At 40.2% G+C, this 18,185-nt stretch overlaps 1 protein-coding gene across 1 annotated transcript in view; it reads left to right on the top strand.

Annotated features, from left to right (window-relative positions):
• Positions 1-18,185, top strand: part of ptprt (protein tyrosine phosphatase receptor type T) — a 225,580-nt gene that overhangs the window by 150,395 nt on the left and 57,000 nt on the right. The window contains exons 16-18 of the mRNA XM_036530574.1: positions 5,735-5,870; positions 10,729-10,761; positions 17,664-17,693. Of these exons, the coding sequence (XP_036386467.1) occupies positions 5,735-5,870; positions 10,729-10,761; positions 17,664-17,693 (199 nt within the window). The remainder of the gene's footprint in view (positions 1-5,734; positions 5,871-10,728; positions 10,762-17,663; positions 17,694-18,185) is intronic.

Consider the following 18,185-nt stretch of genomic DNA (forward strand, 5'->3'; position numbering starts at 1 on the left):
AAATGACTTTGCACAAAGGATAATGTGCAATCAGCCTGCTTTTCTTGGATGACTGCTGCAGTGACCGCTGTAATAACAATCACAATATCATGATCAAAATAATTCTCAATATTTTACAATAAGACAAGGTGAACACATACACTAGCTACAGTACCTCCTGACTACATATCAACAAGGCACTTGGTACAAAAGCACATTCTCCTCTCAGAGAGCCCATTTCTTTCACTATTTTGTACATATTTATTTCTTTGATACATATCCAGCTACATATTTTTGCACTCAATGTGTGACATTTTTCTAGGTTGGTGGAAAGGGCACAGTGTTTAGTCAGTGGAGAGTCCTCTGCATAAAGGTTATTTTCCTCCTTGTTCATTGCCACCGTTTCAGTGTGTGCGCTGGAGAAGGATGGAGCCCTTCCATGGAGTGCAGCCTCTGACCAAACGCGGTGACGCCGGGGAGTTCTGAGATTGCGACCCCCATCCCGCCGCATTACCATTGTGCATTGTTTACATTGCTGCAAGATGAGATTAATCTTAGTCCATCTGACCCATTGCTCCAGTGCTGAGATGGTAATCTTGTTAGAGACACTCCAGAGCACTATACTAATCCCAGAAGCCAGCCCCTTCCTTTGCCAAACAATGGCGGTAGAACGCGTCTGTCCTCAATCCTGGCATGTCCCTCACTCACGCCTACGGCCCCTAATGTCCTTATGCAATTCATCTTCACAGATGTGCACTTATTAAAGTTTGACATGCACTTTCATTTAGACGCAGTGCGGGGAAAAGTGTAGGGGAAAATGCTAGCAATTAATATGGTGGGGCCGGTGAATCAATTCTTTCCATATAACGCACGGGATTAAGTTTTAATATCATCGGTTTTAAAAATAATTCCTTTCTGATACTTAATTTTACCCCAACCCAAAATAAAAGGATTTACATATTCTTTTTGGCAAACAACCAGTTCTGTGGGTGAGAGGCAGAGCCCGGTGAGCGTTTAATCACAGGAAGATTACGATTTTTACCACGGATCAGGGATTTTAAATAATGCACCAAATGACTTGTGTCTTTAGGGAGCTCTGCACTTTAAGCTTTGATCTCTGTGGTTAAAGTGGGAATTAGAAAGCCCATTTGCAAACATTTCCTGAAAAGACAAAAAAAAAAAAAATATATATATATATATCAAACAATGGGGAATTAACTGAGCATGTGTGCAGGTGGTCAATATGAGAGTCTTTCCAGCAGGGGATACCAACTGTTTCAGTGGCGACCACCTGCAGACCACATAATCAATATAGTCCCGACAGTTGAGCTGACAACCAGGGAAGGTGCTCAGGTGGAGGTTAATATTGATGAGGGACTGGTGCCCTGGGCCCAGAAATCATGTCACAATTACAAGCCCCATTGGAAAACAGTTGCTGAAGGCGGAGCGTTCTGTTCCCTTGTGCTGTGTGACCTCTGTGCAGCCTTCGTGGTGGGGTCAGGCGCGAAAAAACCCGAGACAGATGTATCCGGTCATTAGTCCTCTACTGGAGCTTGAGAGCGGGGAGACGTGCCTTAAGGGTGAGGATTCTCGAAAATTACACATTATTGGAAGAGCAGAAAGTCTGTCATGCCCTGATCTTTGGCGCTTTTCCACCATCCTTCATTGCGGGGGGTTCCTGACCCTCTGCAAGTGGAAGTGGAACAGTGCAAGGGAAGTATTGTTTCCTTCTCAGAGGGTTCCTTATAAAGCGTGTACATCCCCACTTTCCTTTGCGCTGACAGTAGACCAGCTACATTCAAGCCTGCACTGTTTTTTACACCTCCAGATGACCAGCAGTTTATTCCAGGCAATTCCAGTAATGCGTCTGAGACCCGTGTGCTTCCCCCAACACACTGACCCATGTCATCCTCTATTGCTAGATGTTGTATCACGTAGTATGTTGTTACAGATAAGTAATTATCAAAGCCAGTAATGTATTGTGTGTGTATTGTATTACCAACGAATAAAGAGTTATTGGCTTTTGTCTTACCATGCCTGTTGCTACAGTTATAGATTTGCTGTTGGAGCTGACCCAAACCGTTATCATAACCTTAGTAAATATGCTTATAAATCCAATCCTTACAATGATTTACTATTACAAAGCCTGATCAGCCATTTTCTGATTATAATTAAATTATGGGATCAGTAAATGGCATGAGAAATGCTAGTAGTGGTATTTTAGAGTGGTGTAAAAGCCAAGGTTTTTGACTGAAGCCTGTTTTCTTCTTTTTGTCATCTGGAATGAGGCTACTCAGTGGGAGGACTGTGGTTAAAACTCCCATAAGCAATATTTCCTGGCTCTGCTTTCAGCAAACAGCCATCTGAAAATAAGCAAGATAAGCCAGGCAGACACACGCTCAGGACCCCGTTAAGTAAGTCAGATTGCGGGGCGGCCTTCCCTGGTATCATATCAGAAAATAGGGCAAAACAGCCAGATGAGCTTCTGTTGACATCGCAGACTCCTGAACCCAATCAGTCCCTGTCTTGTGAAGGACACAGAACCAGGTTGCTAAGCAGTGGGACACACAGGAAATACACAGCCAATTCAGAATGAGTGACCTGTAAGGAAGCACAAACATACACTAAAAGCTTTTGACTAAAAATACATGCTGGCTGCATGTCCTCCACATACTGTGCGGTATATGCGCTGTTTATTAATCAGAGAGCCGGTTATGGCGGCAGGATGTTGCTATGCTCTGATTTCTGTTGGTGGGAGTGATAGTACGGGGATAAAAAATGTCTGTGTCCCTGGCAGAGGTGAATTATTGTCACATGGCTCAGAAGAAAAGCCCTGCGTCAAATTTGAGTTAAATCTCGCCATCTCCGTGAAACTGATTCCTGCAATTCCGTTCAAAAAGCAAAGAGACACAAATCCAATCCTTACCTCAGACTGAGATCCGTGAGGAATGTGATTGACACAGACGACAGACAGGCACAGGCACAAGGTGGTGGCTTATTGTGGGGGGCTGAGCAGCCACTAGCCGCTGGGAAATAATGACAGATTCTTAACTAAATCTGAATTTTATCTATTTAAGCCAGACTTCCGTAGTTGTTACTGTATGTGCACATGCTGTAATAACTGTGTCCACAACAGGTTATGTAAAAAAAAAAGAGCTGTATATGGGTACAGAAAAGACAATTGATGGTATATAGGAATTGTAAAACAGGCATAAACACTATACTGTTGGAGACTGTCTATTGGGAAATGTAAATGATTTAGGAGAGTCCATTTATAGATCTTGTCTCCCCGTCTGTCAAAGGGAAATTATTTCTAAAGTGCCAAAATTATTTTTGAAGCATAGCTTAAGAAATGTCAAGGCAGTTAGTGTCTTCATCTGAAAGTTCAGAAGAATATTTCCTTTGTAGTTTGTGCAGAGGAGCCTCCACAAGGTTGAGATGAAAAAAAAAAAACACCCACACACTCTAATCAATGTATCAGTGACTTTTAATGGCTTGCCAAGGCTGAGTTATCATTTAGATGTACACTGATTAGGAGGTGTTAGCAAGCTACTTCAAATGTCCAACCAATTATGAATTTATTTGTCGTATATTTATCAAAGATGTTCTCACTTATGGTTTTGTTCCATTATAAGGTCATGCTGTGTTCCTTTATTGAAGATAATACTTTGTCCTGGATTTCACTTTAGTCTCTTTTTCTTTGTCCTGGATTCAACATTGTTCTCTAGTTCTTTGTAAACTTGTCTGTGAGACCATTTAATCGCAGGAGCTAAATTATACTCAGATGGTGTGCAGTACCTAGTACTAGTGAATGAAATACTAAAGTGCATTTACATAAAGATTTTGTGGTGCAGAATTGGATGCCATTCAGTACCTTTTTTGACTGTGAAAAGAAACTGAATAGCCTTTTGCAAAGCAAAGCTCAAGGAAACATATGCAACAACATCACAGAAAGGAACATTGATCATGCATAATTGTTACATTTAATATCACATTCAAGTATATGTACGGTTTGCTAAGTCAAATTGAGAATCTCTGCATGCTGTTTATTCAGGATATAACATATTCCAGTATATATGGAGTTACATTCTTACATTTCCTTATGAGTTCAGACATTTTTTGCAAGCCATTGGTATTGTTTGGCATTGTCATTACCAGTGTTGCAAGGCTTAAATAAAATATTTTGTTGATGTTAAAACTAATTCCATTGGGACAGTACCAATTAGTAGTACTTATTGGAATTAGTCTACATTTTTCTAATGTTCACTTATTAAGAAAACAAGCATGAAGCTACCGCTGCCTCTGATGTAGGTACTGTTTGCACCGGATGAAGTGTCAATGGAAACTACAGACCTTCTGTAACACTGTAATACTTTATACTGTAATGCTGTAATACTGTATGACTTTATTATAACTTATAGTTATAGACCGTTCTTGTTTACAACACACTTTATTGGACATTGAGGTCTACCATAAAGATTTTGGTTCAGAAGAGGAAAAGCGAGAAGCAACCTTTAGTGGTCTGTATTAAAATGTCAGGAGGAGAAAATAAGGCCCTTGTCATCCTTGGTTAGGATGGACTGAATCCTTGTCTGAAATGAGTTTGTGTTGGTTTCAATGTAGGAGTTTTAAAGAAGCTTTCAGTATGGGGCGTGAGAACAGTCTAGAAATTTTAAAGCGGATTTCAGTATCGGGTGAGAGAACAGTGTAGGTGGTTTAAAACAGACTTCTGCAAGGGGTGAGAGAACAATCTGTGAGTTTTAAAGGAGATTTCAGTATGGGTGAAAGCACAGTCTAGGAGTTTCAAAGCAGATTTCAGTATGGGGTGAGAGAACAGTCTAGGAATTTTAAAGCAGATTTTGGTATGAGGGGGACAAAGAGTCTAGGAGCCTCTCTGATCAGAGTCACTCAAATACTCATTTTTTGGTAGATTCATTGTCCTGTGTGTGTTTCCCAGCTGTTTCTCATTCCCTATTGTAAATGAATGTGTGTGTGTGTGTGTGTGTGTGTGTGTGTGTGTGTGTGTGTGTGTGTGTGTGTGTGTGTGTGAGTGAGTGAGTGTGTGCGTGTGAGTGTATGCGTGTATCCTTTTTTCATGGTTTTGAAGACATTCAGTCTTCAAATGTCACATGTGGTATTGTTGTGAAAGACACAATTGGAAAATTTGACATGGATGTTACAGTATTATAGCCTGACCAAACTCATTTGTTTTGACTCGTGTCAATGTGAGGAATAAGAATACATCACCACTGAAGTCATTCTTATCATCCGTTTTCTTCTGTGTACACTAGCTGTTATTTGCATGCTCGTCGCCACTGGTCATTTTCAGACATGTGTGATCGTGATTTGATGTTGACTAACAGTTGTCATAGCTTGGCCATTCCCAGAAGCAATATGTTTTTTTTTTTTTTTTTTTTTTTTTTTTAAACGACTGTTACTGTTCTAAAGACCAAAATGGCTGCCATGGCTCTGCTGGCATGCCAATCAGAGCAGTAAAGTGTTAACCCATCTGTCCACGATTCATCCAAGACAACACCTCCTGCACTGTCGCGGGGATGCCCGTGACATCAGCGTGCATGCCCATGTGACCACCTTTGTTCTCTCTCTTGTTCCTGTTGGTTATGGTTAAATGTTGCTATGGCTCTGTGTGTGTGTATGTGTGTGCGTGTTCTGCTGGGGAGTGTGGTCGTTGGGCAGCGGGCGCCGGCGGTAAACTCCCCCTCCCTTCTCTGTGATGTGTCTGTGCACCCTGCAGGTGCCTCCACCCAGAACTCCAACGCCGTGGAGCCGGAGAAGCAGGTGGACAGCACGGTCAAGATGGCGGGCGTCATCGCGGGGATCCTCATGTTCGTCATCATCCTGCTGGGAGTGGTGCTGACGTTTAAGCGAAGGTAACGGGCAGTAGCGTAGCTGCCGGCCTTTCCCGCAGCTGCAGGTGCAAGCTCCCGTAGCCTGTGTGACAGGAATGGATAACGGTTAATACTGTGCTGTTTTATCATGTGGGCCTAGGCTAAGGTGAATGACAGGTGGGGTTTTGGGGTGCTCTGAGGCCACACAGCTTTCTGTCTCTTGTTAAACATGCACACTGGCTTATTCCCATCGCATTTCTGTCTCCTATCTCTCTCCCTCTCCCGCTCTCTGGAATTGCCCTAATTACATACTGCCCATGCCATTTTGCACTGATAGGGTTATCACTTTTTTATATTATTTATCTTTATTCCTTTCATTATTCCACCCAGTAGAACAAGGCCAAACGCTGAGGGGGCAATAGGGAGTTCAAACCTGGAATTGATTTTTAAATGCATACGACATGAATGAGTAAATTGCCCTTGACTTTCCCGTGGTTATTTGACAACACTGCTGATCTGCATTGGGAATCTCCCAGATGAAACTCAGAACTTCATATGCATTTACATTGGAAGTCAATTGAATCGTTTCAGGGCCGCAAGCGACAGAAAAAAAATGTATCTCTAATGTACCTCTGAAACAAATATGCAGGGTTTTCTAACGCTAGACAGCAAGCTTTGTTAGGACATTAAAAATGCTTCGAAGTGCCAACAGAATTTTGATAATTTAGTGAGGAAATACATTTAATGAATGATAAATGACATGCCATAAAACAAACTTTTTTCTTACATAAAATGCTAGTGTTTGAAGAATGTCTGTTTAATAATCAAATAACTGTTTAATTAGCTTTTAAATAAACAATCAAACAGCAGTGCTACCGTCCTTACCTTATTGACACATAATTTATGGCAATATTTTCATTGGCTTGCTGTGGACAAACAGGAGACCGACATGGTAGGACCAACAGGAATTTCGCTAATCCATCCAATGAAGCTGAGCATGTGAGCCACATAATCCACTATACCTGATACAGTATGATGAGGCTAGCTGTTACTCCACCCATTGAAAAATGGTTGTAAATGGTCAGAGACTCAAACTATTGATTTATAAACCACCATCCATTAATGTTAAAGTGGAGATGAAAACAAAATCTCAATTAAATGTTCTCTTGTCACTCGTACCAGAGTACGTCTCAGACATTGTATGCACACCTGTATTTAAACTAAAAGTGAAACTGTATATAGGTGTGATGCAATTCATTAGAACATTAGGAGACTGTCATCTACTGCACATTGTCAGATTTAAACTAACTCTGTTAAATCTGATTTATACAGACTTTAAAATTTAAGTCCCTAAAAAATAGTGAAGAACATATGCTTGTAACTGGTAATGGTGTGATGCAATACAGGAGTGAAACGAAGGTTGTATTCTTATATTCCGGTAAAAAGTATACACAGATACTCTGACGAAAACTGACTATGTCTGCCCAAATGCAGATGCACAACAGTATGGTCTGAGTTTAAATTCTTTATTATTCTGCTGTAGTATTGTATCAAGTGACCAATGATCTTGAAAATGTACAGTTGGTAATATTGAAATAATTGTTCTAAATAATTATATTTAGATTCGGTAGATAATCATGCTTTCATCGCCTACTCCCCACCTTGGTAAGGTCAAGCATGGCCAGATGTTGGAGTTTAACGCTAATACCATGGTCATGCCCTTTAATACATCCCATTAATGATATGCAAGTCAGGAACTGGGGCTGTGTTTGACTGTCTTTGATGACAGATGGTAAAGGGCCAGAAAAGGTCCCAGAATAACATTTTATGCATTGATAATTAATGGTGTCTGCATTTCTTTCAGGAAATGCATCATGATAAAGTTTTGAAAATATAAACACAAAAGATAAATTATTATTTTTTATAATTATGACATATTAGAGCTAGGACATTGCTTTTCAAGCCCACGTGTAGTATTATTATTGTTAACTTTATGAGGAGAAAAAAGTCAATGATGAGCTGTAGATGGCACTTAGGGGTTTGCAGTAAGAAACATTTCATTTAGGTTTGTATCAGCACTGGAAGACCAGGCAACCTGTGGAGAAAAGAGGCCACATTAACAGCCAGAATGCCTCTGTGTGTAGTGTGTCATATGTATTAATTAATGCAGGACACAGGGGAATCAGCACTGGTGGGGAGAGAGAGAGCTACGTGGGTGTTGCTAGAGCAGGGCATCTATGTAAATCAGACAACTGGAACCCAGCATTCTCATAAATAGCCGAGGCCATTAACAGCCCTTCCTGCCATGTTAGATGCAGAGCAGGGTCAACGGAGAAAAGCACTTAGCCGGCAATAGCCTTAAATGCTCAACTTTTGCTCGGTCATCTATTTTTTATGTTTTTGCCATGGACAAGAGGAGGACGATGTTTTATATATTAGTACCCCTTTTCACGGCTTTCAGTTCCAATGAATAATTTGTTGGAAAATACTTGTTGGATATGGCTAAACTGTCCTTTTAATTTTGAAAAGGCAGGGCGACATATGTTTTTTGAGCTGTACAGGCAGCCTTCATTTTTTATCCCATAGCGCTATAAAAATTAATTGAATGGCCTGGCGAGACTTAATGGTGGATTTATGTTTTCTGGCCCAATCGAACAGGCTCTGGGCTCTTACAGTTCATTTAAAATGCCCCTTTTACACGTTCCATGATAAATTGTGTTTAAGTATTTATGTTTCAAATATCTGCTGGAACAAGGAATTACATGGCTGAGTAATGTCCTAAAGAGAACTGCAGGGGCAGTGAAGGAGGTTGTCCTCATCACTGAACTTATTTTATCCTAAATAACGTTTGCACTTGTTTCAGTCGGCAAACAAGTCAATCCGTATGTGCTAAATCTGTTTTCGGAATTTACACTGGCCATTATATTCTCTTACTTTATTAAAAGAAAATACTGTTCATATTGGTCCTTAATTCTGTTAGAGTAACCACACTTGCTTTAAGCAGCTCTCATCTCGATGTCTCATCTGATAAAACTGCTGAACTCAGTGTCTCAAGGATCATACTTTTATGAGAAAATAAAGACAGCCATATGCACTGAATGTGAAAGAAAATAGCACCAAGCTGTGGTCCATTCCTCTTTAAAATACAGAAAAACTAGCACTAATGCGATCTCAATTTCAGGAGTATGTTTATGCAACATTTATATCAATGTTTCGTTCATATGCAAACAACATATCAAGACAGCGGAGGGTTTCACAAAATATCCAAAAATTGTTTAATATTCTCTAGCTTACTTTGCCAGTCACTTGTACATTTACTTTTAAAGATGTAATCATAGATGGGTTGCATAAAACTCTACATAAATAAATTTGACTTTGCGTAAGCCCCCATGTATATACATAAATCTAAAAAAAATCAGAGATGTATTTACAGTATGAGCTAGGTAAAGAAAAAGGTGCAGTAAGACCACACCACACACAAATGTAAGGGCGGTAGGAGATACACTTATAATTGCATAGCTCAAGGGTTATGTAAAATCAAAGGTATGTAGCAACCTCCAGAAATAACCCTTATGTAATTCAGGGGCCATCTATATGACCGAAGAGTATAGCTTTTTGATTTACGCAGCACATTTTGGGTTAGATTAACATGGCACACGGTTTTACTTCTGCCTGTGTATTATGTGCGATAACAAAAACATGATTTTGAAAAAGAATGTGGTAGCTATAATGTTTACTGCATCATTATGGTTTCAACCTTTTTTGTGTGTTATGCCCAGATCTGGTGTATGAAAAATATTCTACTTTGTTGTGGAAAATTATAGATGAAATATGATATACAATGATCGTTGCTGGTGTGAAGATACTTCATACGTGTCAATAGTTACTAAACACAGCTAAAATTAATAACAAAAAACAGAAGCTAATGACAGTTTGGTAGGTGTTTCTTATTTTGATCAAATACATCTTGCAGGCATCTTGGTTTCAGTCCTGCCTGTGTAATAGGTAGTAGTGTTGACTTGAGTAGTTGCTGCATTTCTATAATAACACAAGAGCCAAACACAGAGCCAAGGAGCAAAGTTCAGCCAAGGATCATGGAAGTGGAAGGGATTCACCATTTGAACAGCTGCTACATTTCACTTAATGAGATCTGCCATAACATGCATCCATACATGGGGTGGAGACTGGTCTTCTGTTCCTCAGCAGTCTGATCTGTTTCAGGTCCTACTAGTCAGGGTCAGGCTCCAGTGACAGCACAAAACTTCTTTATTTTTAAATTGTTGCTCAAAGTTTGAAAATGAAGAGTGATATTCGAAAGTGATATTTCTACAGCTGAGAGTTGGTCATTTCCAAGAGCCTACTGCTGGGTGAATCTGGAATAAGTCAGACTGATATGGGAAGTGACTCTGTTGTATTATGTGGTGTATCATTTGCATGTGCTCTTGTTTATTTATTTTTTTTCATTTCTTAATTTTTTTAATGGGGGGTGGGCTGTAGATTACATGTACAGCACAACCATTGTGAATAACCACTTCCTGACACAGCAATCAAGAATCCATCCATTCCTTCTAAAGTGCTTTATCACAGCTGAGACATACTGTGCATTGAGTCATTCAAGCATACCCATCCTCACAAAGACAGAGTGTCAACACCTTCTGTCAGCTATTTTCAGTTACTTTTCAAACATGCACGTATTTAGGAATGTTGATGTATTAATGATTTTTTTTTTTTATCCAAAGCCATATATTTGTGGTAAAAAAACTGTAAGCTTTATTGATCTTGTGTGTCAAGTGTTAACTTAGTTGTAAAATAATAATAATAATAATAATGTGCCGACACCTTTCATACAATAGTCTTACGTCCTCTCTCTTCTTCTTTCTCGCAAACCTGCACCTGCTAGAGAAATACACACATGGAGAACTCTGAGTGTGGGGTATTGTATGTTTATTTCTAGCTACGCATCTTGAACTTTGTCACGCCATTGTTTTACTCATCTGTGCACCAATGTGCCATTCATGTTTGCCACGTGCACGAAAACCGGAGAGGCTGAGGCCTCTGTCCAGACTTACAGTAATGCACTGTCTCCTTATGTTTAAGTGGCACATACATTTACACAGCCATTGTTTCCCCCAACATTGCGTTTTGTGGTCACTGAACTCGAAAGGCACTGAAAGAAAATAACTAAATCAAAAGCAATCAGCAAAAAAAGGACCTCTGTCTTGGTGTATTGCTCAGATTTAAGGACAAAGCACATTGCAGTAGTATTGGATAGAGGACCTATATATTATCGGTATCAGTATCAAGTGCATTGCAGTCTTAAAAACTGCTCTGATCAGGATCAGTGTCACTCACATATTTACATCATCCTATTCGTTACTGGTTGAATGTAAGACAAGTCTAAGGCCAGTGAATTATCATTTTAAATGGCCTAAATTCAGAGAGTGAATTTCATGCGCCGTAGACTAAGTACACCTTTCAATAAGGGAAATTTGCATAAGCCCCTGGCACAATAATGACTGCTCTTAGGGCTACTCTTTGTACACTTTACTTGCACTCATCCACCAAGAGGAAGGCTTAAAACACTGCTTTACATTCCATGTCAAATTAGTAATTATTTTCTACTAAAAATGTCACAACCTCTTTCAAGTGGGCACACTAATTCAGATTCGTTAAGCGTTCACCGCTGTGACGCGGCTTGTCGCCGCGCATGCTGTGTTCATTATTGAAGGCTCTGCTTCCATTGCCTTTTCGCACACCAGTAACCTGTCTGTGGGCTCTGAGGGCCTGTGTGTGCTCAATGGGAAAGCGTTGATTAAAGACCAAAACCAGTCAAATAAAAAAAAGCTTTCAGTTCCCCCGGTTTAGCAGGTTCAAAATCACTTGAATGATCCCCATCAGAGAGGACAATTCTGGGGGAAAAAAACACGTTTGAATATTCAAATTAATCTATTCCCAGTGCAAGTGCCAGTGATTCTTTAAAGGGCCATGCAGTTATGGGCTGGATGGGTATTATTCCCATTGCTTTTGCGGGATGTCCCAGATACTTGGCATTGCATAGCACCCCAGGGCTAGAGCTCCGTCAGGCACTGCTCTCTCAGCTACAGCTGTGCCAGCCCCCCTGCGCCACTGCGCCGGCGAGCTCAGGACCTCCTCCTCGCGATCACGGAGTGCGGGCTTCTTGATCGATCGTCGGTTGATTCTCTCCTTTAGCACGTCGCGCATCACGCTCCCCGTGCACACCGCAAAAGTGCGCCCCGGCCCGCTCGCGACTCCATTCCGCGCCGGGAGACAGCCGCGCCCGCTCAACAGGTGCCGGCGAGCGCGGGTTCGGCCGCCCGCCGAGCACCTTTTTTCCCCCCCGCCGCGCTCGTAACGCGTTTTGCGGCCGCCGCTCCTCAGCGTGTGATTAATAACGTTTGGCCGAGCAAATGACATTCAGGCACACGGATGTGTCTCCTGTAATGTTTGCGCAGACGGATGCCGTGGTGGCAGGGAATGCTAATGGAGCACTGAGGCGGTCGCCGCCTGCACTCCGGGGTCAGATAATCTATGCGCGTTTGCCGCTCCCCGCGTCAAAGCTCTGGCAGTCAAAAATGGATGAATCCATTAATTGCTGTCTCTACTCCGTGAAGTGGCTCAAGTCGATTTATTGGCTGGTGACAGATTGAGCCGGAGCAGCGGAGCAACTGTGGAGTTTGCCGCCCGAGCGGCGCGGTTTGGAGACCGCCCCATCGAATATCTCTGGCAAACACAAAGGCCTGTCCTCATTCATAGACCAAATAAAACAAGATCAAAGTACATCTCTGCGAGCTGATATTTTGGTATTATTTTGTATTACAACGTAGAGAAATAATATTAAAGTGATAAATAATAAGATTCAACAGATAAATAATATCACCGTAAATATTAATTTATATTTATGCTAATATATGTTTATAATAATTGCTGTTTAAGAGAATCAGGACAAGAGCCAAATTAAAATAAATAGATGATAGGCTAGTACATCTACTAATATTGAAACAGCTGCTCTCATTGCTACGGCTACCAGTGCCACTGCTTCCCCTCACGGGAGAATAGCAGTGTTTGTTTTATTGTCTAAGTAACAGGTACTCCCTTAGGGAGCAGCATCTAAACTCTGTGTAACCACCAATAATTTATGAAGTTATTTAATGGAAGAGCTTCCCAGATTAAATAATGTTGCTTTGCCAAAAAATAATGTTGCTTTGGCCTTCTTAATCCAGAGGACTCTGTTTAAAACAAAACAAACCACAATAGACAAACCATAGCTTGATTTACCAATTACTGGTGATTACTGCATGACTTAAACCTGCATCAGTATGTGTTTGTGCATGCCCTCACATGCATGCCTCTGAGTACGTACGCTTTTGTGTGTATGTCTGTTTGTGCACTGCATGTTAATGCAGAGTGTGTATCTGAATGCAAAGTGTGTCTGCAGCTACTAATAAGAGGCTTCAGTATTATATGTGTGTACGCCCTTTAAATGAACTGTGAAGTATAAACAAAGGTGCTCGTTTATTAAGAATAGCAATTGCTATTCATATGAAAGTATGATTGATTACATGAGCTGTTGATCAGATCTGTTCTGAATAACCCCTTTCCATTAACCTTTTGAAGAATGCCTCTCATTTTCCTACTGCAAACATATTTCATTGCTCTCTGCAGAGCGAAATGTTAAGAGTAAAATACTTCTGGATATTGGATACCCAGGTATTCAAACTTAATCTCGCCAAATTTGAGGTCAAATATTCACAGGCAAAAAATAAATGAACGTAGTATTGAAGCTGTAGTGCAGTTTATTTTGAAGCCATCCTGCAATTCGAGCCTTCATTCACCTTCATTAAGATCGTAAGAACAATGTCAGCGGCTCTTCTAAAAGGCTGTCTAAATAAAAAGGTGTGTGTGTGTGTTGGTTACAGACACTTAAGCAGTATTGACTGCTCTTACAGCTGCACATTTAGCTGTGTCAGCCTCTCACAGAACACACAGCGCTCATTAAATCAGCTTTTTTTTTAACTTGGTCAAGGAAGTCAGACAGCTCTTGGCTTGTATTGAATTTATTGAGAGTTCAAACAGCTTTAAAATATGTCAAGTGCTCTAGCACTTTACTGTTTGATTAAGCTCATTTAATCATAATCAGCTTAATTACCAAACGGCAGCAAAATGTACCTTCCCACTACTATTTCAGAAGTAGGTTGATTCCAGTAAGCAGCGAAGAAATTACCCGCTAATTGTACCTGTGACATGTATGTTGACTATTCATTTTGGGCTGGAAAAGTTTTTGTAAATTTTTTACTTAGTAGTATGTGCAATAATCTACATCCACACAGTTATGAGAATTTATGAATTGCTGCAGTCAGCAATGGGTCATTTCACATCCTAGTCTTAATAATTGCTGTTAGTGAATCCACAGAATGATTGTGAGTACGCAATTTTTTTTTGACAAGATTATCTCGCCCATATAGATGCACCTATTCCTAAAACCATACCATTGTGAAAAAATCACAAGCTTGAAGAGAAAGATAGACATTGATGCAGGAAAAAGAAGCAGAAAAAAGCCAGAAAGTGCCCTTTCATTCAACTCAAATGAGCCACTGAGCTCTGTTTTACATGTCCATGTTGTGGTGTATGTAGCCATTTTGCTGTGGTCTGCTCCGGATGCCTCTGGCAGTACTTCACTGTTGTACAGTGAGTGGACAGGCTGATAGCCACCCACCATTAAGATCCAATTAAATGAGTACTGTTAGAACAGATATCAGCTGTCACCACCTTGCTGACTTCTATTATGTTAACACTCAAGAACAACCTAAGATTCTTATTTAAATGAACAAATCATGTTGTGCTGTCAGCCCCCCAATAATTATTTTGAGATGGATATTACAACAGGGTGCAGACTTTTAAGGTATTGACTGTTATTAACTTGTCGTCTGCTCAGCTGTGATGTGACTAGAGAGACACCAAATAAACATCCATGCAACATTTCTGAATACGCCTGATCCTAGACCTGTTGAGTGGTGTTTTCTAATGCACTTTGCATCTCCTTTGTGGCCCCCTCTGTTAGGACATGACCCTGAGCTGCTGTTTTTTGTACAAATGCTTAATGAGTTTTAAAGATTGATTTACTTTTTCTCTGACGCCAAAGGCTTAACTTAACACCTATGTGGATGGGCCGATGCCACCTTGTTAGACATCTGTTGTGGCATCTAAAATGACGTGGTAGGAGGAGCCAACAAAAATCAGACCATCTTTGAAGCTGATCTAGGCATGATTAAAGTGGACATATTTTAGATAGCGTTAGTAAGTGTTTTTCTGTGCACATGCAGTATGGAGACAAAAGTTAGTAAATAAATGTTGACAGAAATAAAGAAGATGAAGTGAAATTAGTTGAAATTGATAAGCAAGCATAGATGCAAATAAATAAGTTGCAAGGTAAATTAACAACAAAATCTCAGTTAAAGAACATTTCTTAAATGCTGTCAACATTTATTTATGTACTTTTTATTTGAAATGTAGTCATATTTTTATTAACATAGTTTTAGCTTTGACAGGTTCAGACAAGCATACTCAAAGACAAAAAATTACACCCATCAGAGAGAAGCAAATGCTGCAGTCTTCTCAGTACTGATTTGATTTGTGTAGGCTACATTTAATTACCTACATAATTACTTACATATTGCACCCAGAAGGCAGAAAACAATTGCTTATTATAGATCCGTCAGAGATACTCTTATTATGAAGGTATTTGAGGGTGGCTGATTATTATATTAGGTATTGCAAATTTGTGTGTTTGGTAAACTGTTCATAGGTTTTAGACATGCTTGAGGGTTCAAACTTCTTTTTTGCCCATTGATGCTAGTTCCTGAACTAGTTGGCTGTCAACAGGCTAGAAGAGATCAAGCAGTTTTAAAAAACGCATGGAATGGATGCCTTCAGCAAGTTAAACTCTTGAGGTTGCTGGGAAAACTGCAGTCGTATGTAAATTGTGGCAACATGAAGTGTGGCAGACACTAGTGTGACACAAGGATGCCCCAAATTTGCAGTTCGTGTGTTTGGGTAGGAAAATGCCTTTTTGTTCATATGTTTGTCCGCCATGCCTCTGACCCCCAGATACACTTAAAAAGCAGACTGAAACAGGACTGTAAAACCTTAAGAGAAACAATAATTTGAAAAATTAAAATTGTTGTTCTGCCTACCAGATCACCACAAAACATTTTTCTGTCACGACTTGTGTTCTTTTTTTTTCACAGAGATTTCCTAGGGTTCAGTGTTTGCAGAGATTGCAGAAACTGGATAATCATTATTCAAAAGTAAAAGTCATTTAATTGTATATGTATCTCTTTTTAAATTACGTATTAACATGTCAGGGAATATGCAGAAGCCTAAAACACTTAATTATTTCCTTATTTCTATTGCCAGGCTGCTTGTAAGATTCTATCTATCTAGCAAGCCTGTGGAGAAGTTCCTATAACCGATTTTAAAGAATTTGACCACAGGTTTACACATAAATGTCGGTTAAAACTGGTGCAACTGGCAATTATTAAGTACATCTGTACTTTCGTGACATACTGAAGCATTCTTTGACATAATCTCTGCCATAGGATATCACAGAGTAATGGCACAGTAGAAAAGTTCAGTATAAGTTCAGTAGGAAGTTATGCAGTGTTCTGTAACATTTTGACGTTTCAATGCACTAAGTTCGTCTGTAGAGGCATGTATTAAATTGTCAATATCTCGGCAAGCTATTCTGTCTAAATGGTTTCTCTGGAATTGCTGTACAAAATGTTTAAATTGAAGGAAATTATTTAACAGACACTACAGAGCAGATTGAAAAATGCACATTAATTCCGCTCAATAAAACTTACTGAGGCATTAGCTGTAGTTTGTCTCAATTCACTTCCAGTCAGCAGTGTGGAAATGATCAGATCTCCCAGATATTAGTTTATGGAGTAGATGCCTTTCCAAACATATTAATCTACTTTCTGCATATTTTAAATGCCAACAGATTACTAAAATAACAGACGCCATCTGGCCTTCAGTTAGAATTCCATGGCTGTTCGCTGCATGCCATTATTGGATGTCCTGGCTCTTTGGTAAACTCTTTCTTAGCCAGGATACAGTGTGTGAACACATGCACCAATGTGGCTCAACCAGGTTTTATTCTGATCTTGATCCAAACCAAGGACCAACTGTAGTATCACTTCCTGTTTTCCTGTTTCCAGAATAGAATGGCAGAACAGTATGTCATTAGAAGACAAACCACCCCCCCCCCCCCCCCCACACACACACACACACACACACACACACACACACAAACACCCACTTCACCCAACACCCTACCACCCCTCCCACTCTCCTCTGTCATTGTCTCCCTGAACTTCTCTGTCTATTCAGCCTGACATTTGCATCACTTTCAAGAGTTCTTTAATCTCATGGGAAGCCAGGTGTGCTGTTTTCTTTTTTTTATGGTGATGATTTATGTATTGTTTTTGACTGAGGCTGCAAAGGCGTGATTAGTGGCAGGACAGAGAGCCAGACAGAGTCATGTGGTGCCCCAGAGCCACACCCCCACAGGTAGACGTGGATAGGAAGCACTTGCAGTAAGACATGTGAGGGATCTGTTTGACATTGAGATAATACTGAGACCCAGAGGGGACCACTGACAGCAGCCTCTAATGTTTTTTTTTTAACCAGTTTTAACCAGATATTTTCTTCATCAGCTCTTCCTCCTCGATGTGGGTGGTACAGATAACTAATCAACCTGTCTGTCCTTTTTTTGGGTGCTCAAATTTGTCCCACTGGCTCAACTTCATGCTTCAGAAGAAATGCGTATTCCTACTCTTATTACCTGTAAGTAGAATTGAGAAAAGAACATACTTCTTTTTGTTCTTTTATTTCTTCTTGTTGTTTTTTTCTTTTTTTCTTGTCTCTTACCTAATGGGAATTTGTTCTCAGCTTTTGTTCTATTTTCCCTATAAACCCCCATGAGCTCCAAAATGATCCCACCGCCATTTTGTAAAAATAGCAAATCAAAAGCCCTTTTAATCTCTTTAAGTGGATACCAGGGAAACAGTTTGTTGTTCTACGAAGCTAAATTTAGGTCTATTTTTAACAGGGCAAGACATGCACCCATTTGCAATTTTTTCCCAGTTAAATGAAAAAAAAAAATAAATAAATAAAAAAGCAGTTCTTGCACAGCATCTTAGCATCAGTTCAAATGGTGCTCTGTTAGGCTCCTTTTGACATTTTTAGCGGTCACAGTAAGCATGTGGCGTAGTTAGTGGGACCAGTCGTCATCTCACGGCTTTGTTCCGACCTCTCCAGCACATTGCAGTCAACCTT

This window comes from Megalops cyprinoides, chromosome 6 (genome assembly GCF_013368585.1).
Source record: "Megalops cyprinoides isolate fMegCyp1 chromosome 6, fMegCyp1.pri, whole genome shotgun sequence".
In the NCBI taxonomy this organism is placed as follows: Eukaryota; Metazoa; Chordata; class Actinopteri; order Elopiformes; family Megalopidae; genus Megalops; species Megalops cyprinoides.